We start from the raw sequence: 6,878 nt of genomic DNA on the forward strand, positions 1-6,878 counted from the left end.
ACAGTACATGCATGACACATATTTTTCCTAGGAAGTACATTACATAAGAAGATTAACAAACTTGGAATCATATTTTTCTGAAGCCTATAGGTTTTTCTACACATTTTTAAGTTATCAGCAATATCAAGGATTAAATAAAGTTCTACAGAAAAGTATCTCAAAAATGACATGCAATATTTTTATCATGTAGATCTGGTAACAAGGAACCTAGCAAAATTTGTTTCAACAGATTTGGAGCAAATTTGAGTATACAAACATTTTCCAAATCATTTCTCTTTCCAAATAATAAAAGAAAACTGAAAACGAAATTTTCCTATTACTACTGGGCCGGCCCGTGGAAACCAACTGGCCCACGGCCACATTTGGCCTGCGCAGACCGAGCGAAGGGGAGGGCGGCGGCCTGGCTCGGGGCTTCGGCCCAAGCCAGCCTGGCCCAGCTCGGTTGAGGCGAAGGAGCCATGCCGGCGTCGAGACGCCACGGCGGCGCGGGATCTACCAGCGGGCCGGCGGCCATTGCCGGCCAGGTCAGGGCAAGCGGGCGAGCGTGCGGGGTTCGTAAGGAGGTGACGAACCCGAGCAGGCAACTAAAAAGGGTGGAGGGAAAGAGGACGCGTTCCACGGCGGCCGAGCACGGCGGCGCCATGACTGACGGCGGCGAAACACGCCAAACGCTCTACCTTGGCTCAAAAGGCATCACAGCCGCGAGCACCAGGTGCCGGGGAGCGAGGCGGAGCTAGGTGCGCTTGATTTCGGGCAGTGGTGGAGCACTGGCGTCGAATTCCTCCGGCGAGGGCTGCGGTGGTGCTCGGTGGCGAGAGAGCAGAGCTCGTGCGGGCGAAGCAGAGAGGCAGCGCGGGAGAGCGAAGAGTGGAGCGCCGCGGGCTCAGCAGATGAAGGCGGGCGCGTGGAAGCGGAGGCAGGCCGTGGCTGCCGCGCGGCGGGCGTCACCGGCACATGGTCGCCACGCGGCGGTCGCGCCCTGGCGCGGTCGGGACGCGACGCGCGGGAACGGCGCGGCGCAGCGCTGGGGCAGGCCGGACGCGGCGCTGGGCTGGGCCGAACGCGGGGCGCGCGAGCGGCGGGCGCTGCGGCAGGTCGGGCCGGCTTTGGCCGTGGGCCGAGAAGGGAGGCGACGGCCCGTGAAAGGAGAAAAGCATTTTTCAATTTTTGATTTTCAAGGAAATTTCAAATAGCAGTTTTCAAATACCCTTTTGAGCAAGAAAATGACTTCTTTTGAAAATGGCCTAAAAATAAAAGTTGCTTAGAATTTAATCCTCTACAACTTTGCTTTTATGACCAAAGTCCAATTCTTGATAGATTTTGAATTATAAAATTAAAGTCAATTTTAACTCAAAACCCTAATTTTGGAGAATTATTTTTAAAGCAGAATTTGGCAATAATTTCAATACAAACTTTGCTCCAAAAATTGTGCTAAATAATTCTAGATGATTTACAATCATAGCCAAACATGTTTTACTACCTAGTAAGCATAATTTGGGCAAAAGCAACTCCAAACAAGTGTAGGCAACATTCATGTTCCACGAGCATGTTTCATATGTTTCGAAGCAGGATTTCAGTTATTATTTACATGATTAGGCATGTATGATTAGGATGCTTGATGATGCATAATATGCATGATTTGCAGTGCCTAAATGCTGGCCATAACACCAGGGTGTTACACCCAGGCAAGTCTACCTCTCAGATCTGATGATGCCTTAACCATGAACTCTTCATTGGGTCACCGACGACATTGTCTTAGGTCCAAACTCTCTCTCCCTTTCAGATCTGGTGACGGAGAGGGCAAGTAGCACGAACTTCGGTGGCAGCGACTGTGGAATACGATGAATCCCTAGGCAAGTCGACCTCTCAAGTCCGTTTATGCCCTAACCTATTAACTCTTCACAGGGTCACTGATGCGCTTCCTCTCGTATCCAAACTCTGTCTGCCATTCAGATCCGGTGACGATGAAGGCAAGTAGCATAGACTTCTATGGCAGCGGTTGTAGACTACGTCAGATCCCTAGGCAAGTCAACCTCTCTGATCTAGTGAAGTTTGAACCTATTAACTCTTCATAGGGTCACCGATGCGCTTCCTCTTAGATCTAAACTTCTCCCCCTTTCAGATTCAGTGATGGCGAGAGCAAGTAGCACGGAGCCGGAGAAGCTCGAAATCATGGCTCCACCAGCTCCTCCTCTTCTCAGTCCAAACACAGCCTATATCTAGCATCGATATGCTAAGTTAGTCACTTGAGCATTCCATCATAAAGGATATATGGGTGTTTTTTCTTTTGTCTTTGGATATTCTACAATTTGATATGTTCACTTGATTCCTCTCATAGTATATACTTGTGTGCCGATGCCACGCTTAGCATTGTTAACTACTCGAAAATCTTGTTTCTCACAGAGATAACCAGGATTCAACTATGGTGATTACACGAAGGCATCCGATAAAGAGCAGGAGATGCTAGCTTTGCCATGGAAATCCGCTGTCCTCACCAAGCATGATGGAAGTAAGAAACACTGATTCACTTCTTTAAAAATAAGTTCTTGATTGATAGATCTAATTTCCATTTTACATTGATGCTGTTTTCAATTTGAATCATGATGCCATTTACACATTTTGTTTGAAAATTTTTGGGCATTTAGAAGAAAAACTATATGCTTATACAACTTGATCATTGTTCCCTTTGTGCCGAATCTAATAGTCACTGGTATCTTGTTTGATTCTGATAATGCAGCCTTAATACTAGCACGTGACAATATCTTGTTTGATTCTGATAATGCTGCCTAAATACTAGTACGTGACAAGCTTTGATCTAGTTTTTTTAGTGTATACATATGTAAGGGGTGTTTAGTTCGCGAAATGAAAATTTTTGATGTCACATCGGATATTTCGGAGATGTCGGAAGGAGTTTTCAGATACTAATAAAAAAACTAATTACATAGCTCGTCTGGAAACTACGAGACGAATTTATTAAGCCTAATTAATTCATCATTAGCGCAGGTTAGTTATTGTAGCACTTATGACTAATCATGGACTAATTAGTCTTAAAACATTCGTCTCGCGATTTTCAACAAAACTGTGCAATTAGTTTTTTTTCGTTTATATTTAATACTTCATGCATGTACCACAGGATTCGATATAATAGTTTAGGGTGAAAATTTTTGGGAACTAAATCAGGCCTAACTGATCTTGCACTCTAGGAATCACACGGTAAAACGAGCCCGTGCACGCTGTATCACGACAATCGCACGCACGATAAGGGTCTGTTTTGAATGAGAGGATTTTTTTCTATTCCTATATTTTTCTGCAAAATTAAATGAATTCCTATGAAATTTCTGCATAATTCATACAAAATTCCTGCATTCCATGAACTGATCACCGCTCAGACCTGTCATCACTAGATCGACTATTTCTAGTCCGATTCTCAACCAAATCGTTCGAGACCACTCCCATACGAAAGATAATTTTGGGATTCATGTGCGCACGAAAATTGGTTCAAAACGGTGGACCATGACTGGAGAACTCGTGCCACAGAGTCGGAAGGGAAACACACTTGCACGGAGATTCCCCCAAACAGACCTGTCCTCTCCGAACTCCCAATTTCTCCCTGAATTCTCAACCAAATTAGACGAAACCACTCGCATTTGAAAGACAATTTAGTCTCCTACAAACACGCTGAGTTTCAACGGGAACGATGGATCACATCGCGAGAGGTGAGCTCGAGGATTCGGGAGAGAAGCACAGATTGAACAGGTTCGCGTCCGCTCGCGTCGACCCAGGGGGACAGGATCCGAGCCACCGCGCCACGAGCGTCCCCACCCGTTGGATCTGGGCGGATCCGACGTCCTGCGGGGAGCTGCTGCCGCGGCGGGGTAGCGATCCGCGTGTGAACACGCTCGACCAATCATAGCGCGGCGCTACGTCCCTGAGCCTTTCCACTCGCCACCGCTATTTAAGCGGCCTCGTCCTCGTCGCCGGTCTTATCACCCATCGCCGCCGCTGACACAGCCAGCAAAGGCAGTAGCGCACGCGCAGTTCCTGAGTGGGTTGGGAGAGTAGCAGCAGTAGTCGCGATGTCGACGGAGGAGGCTGTTGTCGCTGAGGTCCCGGTGACCGGGGTGGAGGCGGAGACCGACAAGGCGAAGAAGGCACCAAAGGAGAAGAAGGTGCCCAAGGAGAAGAAGCCATCCGCGGCGAAGAAGCCGGTGGCGCACCCTCCCTACGCTGAGGTGAGAGCGCCAGTTGTTTAGTCAGTTGCGAGCTGATTCCTTGTTCTTCATGGTTTTGTCCGGCAGCGGTTGATTTTTTGATTGTGCGCTTTTGACGAGCAATCTGTTGGATTGGTTTTATCGCTGGCTTTTTTTTTTCATGTTCGCGAATTCGATCTCGAGTCTGAGATGCAATTTTTTGGGGGTCTTGTTGCAGATGATCTCAGAGGCCATTGCTACCCTGAAGGAGAGGACCGGGTCGAGCTCGGTGGCCATCGGCAAGTACGTCGAGGAAAAGCACGGCGGCAAGCTTCCCACCAACTTCCGCAAGCAGCTGACAGTGCAGCTGAAGAAGCTCGCTGCCGCTGGCAAGCTGACGAAGGTGAAGAACTCCTTCAAGCTGCCGGCCGCCCGCCCTGTCACTGACGCCAAGCCCAAAGCCGTCAAGCCCGCAGCCAAGACCAAGGCACCAAAGGCGTCGCCGAAGGCTAAGGCCAAGACTGCTCCCGCTGCCGCGGCGGCCAAGCCCCGCGGGCGCCCTCCCAAGGCTGCCAAGACCTCCACCAAGGCCTCCCCAGCCAAGGCAGCCAAGAAGGCTGCTCCCGCTGCCAAGAAAGATAAGGCAGCGGCGACCCTGAAGAAGGCGGCCGCCGCTGCTTCTCCGGCCAGGAAGGGTGCGGCCAGGAAGGCCAAGAAGTAGGCTGCCTGCCTGGTCTCCGGCGGGACCCTTGCTCCCCATTGCAACTATAGATTTCCCCCCTCTCCTTTCTACCTGGATTTTGATCCATTCAGTCTTGTCAGTAGCTCTAGATTCGCCAGTAGCCTCGGCATTAGTAGCAGCGGTAGTAGTCTGTCATCTGTAAAAACCTGGGATGGTTGATCGTGTGCGATCAGTCGTCATGCTCCTCTGCCTATATGAACATCAAGTTAAGCTATAACAGTACTCCTTTTGGTTCTCTAAAACAAGTTGTTTTAGATATTGACATGGTTTTGAAGAAACGACTTTGACTCTAAATTTTTTTGCTATAAAATATCTACAAAATATAGTCAATATATATTTTTATGAAATTATATTTTAAGATAAATCTATTTATATTATTTTTATATTTTCAAACTTAACTTAAAAGAAATTATTTGTAGTTAAAATTTAAAATATTTGACTTAAGACCATCTCAAAACGATTTGCTTTAGAGAACTGGAGGGAGTACATGATTTCTGTCTTCTGTCGATTGTTGGATTTAGAAGGATCCTAACACTGCATTATGTGTGGACATTTGACTGCAACTCTAATCGGCTTTGTTCAATTGTTAGATTGGTTGATTTTGTTGGATTTAGAAAAAGGTTGGGGATTTGTTCGAAAATGACGCTGGAATCTTGGCGAAACCTCTAGAATCATTGCTTGCAGCTAATCGTTTCTACAATCATGCTTACAGCTAATTGATTTTGGAGTACTTTCCAAAACCAAAAGAGATGCATCGATTGTTTCTACAATCATGCTTACAGAACAAAAATCAATGTGAAAAAGCAACATTAGAAAAAAAAGACTAATGTAATCTCGTCGGAGCCGCCGCCGTCGTCTTCGTCTCCAATTGAGGGAGCGGGAGCGAGGTCGTTGGGGGCGTGGGGTTACATGGAGGTCGCGGAGGAGGAAGGGATGTAGGGAGAGAGGGAGCACGGCCGTGCGGAGGCGGCAGCGAGCCCGCATGCGGGTGCGGCATCCCGTCCTAGGCGCGTGGCTGGAGAGCGGCTTGGGTGAGTGGGAGGGAATGCCTGCGGGGGAGCGGGAGAAGAGAGTGCGTGCGAGACAGCAGGAGAGAGCAAGTGGGTGCGTCCGTTCCCGTCCGCTAGGGTCACGGGTTGGATGGGAGCGAGAGGTCACGGCTGCTCGAGTCATTCCTGTCCGGGTCCGTTCGGCGGGGACGGACGCGGCACAGTATCAATATCGTTTTTTCTTCTAGGCCTTGTTTAGATTGCAAATTTTTGCAATCTGGACACTGTAGCACGTTTCGTTTGTATTTGACAAACTTTGTCTGATCATGGAGTAACTAGGCTCAAAAAATTCGTCTCGTGATTTACAACCAAACTGTGCAATTAGTTATTTTTTTACCTACATTTAATACTCCATGCATGTGTCCAAAAATTGATGTGATGAAAAGAGAGTGAAAAAACTTGGAATTTTGAGACAATCTAAACAAGGCCCTAATCGAAATCGGGGCCCTGGTGGTTCCGTTGACACGGTGCGGCAGCGAATGGATGTGGCGGCGGGTGGCGATCGTTGAGAGCCTGCGCCACTGCAGACTGCCGGCGCAGCGCTCGGCGTCAGGGCTGCCGGCGAGAGGCAAGCCGCAAGGCTTGTCGTGGGGTACCCTTCGTGCTGGGAGATTGCGAGCCAGTGAGTGTAGGCGCGTCGGCGGTGAGCGATGAAAGTGTGTTTCACTGACCTCTTCGTATACCTTATCGTTGTCGACTCTCCCGGTTCCCCCAGTTGCGAGTCATGTTCCGTCGTAGATCTTAAGATGAAGTTGCAATATGTTTCTTTAACACTGTAAGCTCTTGCTCAAATTAGTAAGCATACGCCTCTGCTTCTAGCAATTTTCGTAGTTTGCAGTTTTTTTTTCCTATTTGAGTTACTTTGATTTTATCGCAAGCATCTGAATTTTTCCATGG

General features: G+C 48.2%; 1 protein-coding gene across 1 annotated transcript; it reads left to right on the top strand.

Moving 5' to 3' along the window:
- Nucleotides 1-3,976: 3,976 nt before the first annotated feature.
- Nucleotides 3,977-5,177, top strand: LOC136539302 (histone H1-like). The gene is made up of 2 exons (XM_066531252.1): nt 3,977-4,232; nt 4,429-5,177. The coding sequence occupies exons 1-2, from the start codon at nt 4,077-4,079 to the stop codon at nt 4,909-4,911; spliced, it is 639 nt and encodes a 212-aa protein (XP_066387349.1). The 5' UTR covers nt 3,977-4,076; the 3' UTR covers nt 4,912-5,177.
- Nucleotides 5,178-6,878: the final 1,701 nt, after the last annotated feature.

The sequence above is a fragment of the Miscanthus floridulus genome, chromosome 2, assembly GCF_019320115.1.
Source record: "Miscanthus floridulus cultivar M001 chromosome 2, ASM1932011v1, whole genome shotgun sequence".
In the NCBI taxonomy this organism is placed as follows: domain Eukaryota; kingdom Viridiplantae; phylum Streptophyta; class Magnoliopsida; order Poales; family Poaceae; genus Miscanthus; species Miscanthus floridulus.

What these genes read in the sequence shown, in the direction of transcription:
- LOC136539302 (XM_066531252.1), top strand. Translation starts at nt 4,077, where the DNA reads ATGTCGACGGAGGAGGCTGTTGTCGCTGAGGTCCCGGTGACCGGGGTG. An exon ending in CGCACCCTCCCTACGCTGAG is followed by an intron (nt 4,233 to 4,428) that starts GTGAGAGCGCCA and finishes GTCTTGTTGCAG; the next exon opens with ATGATCTCAGAGGCCATTGC.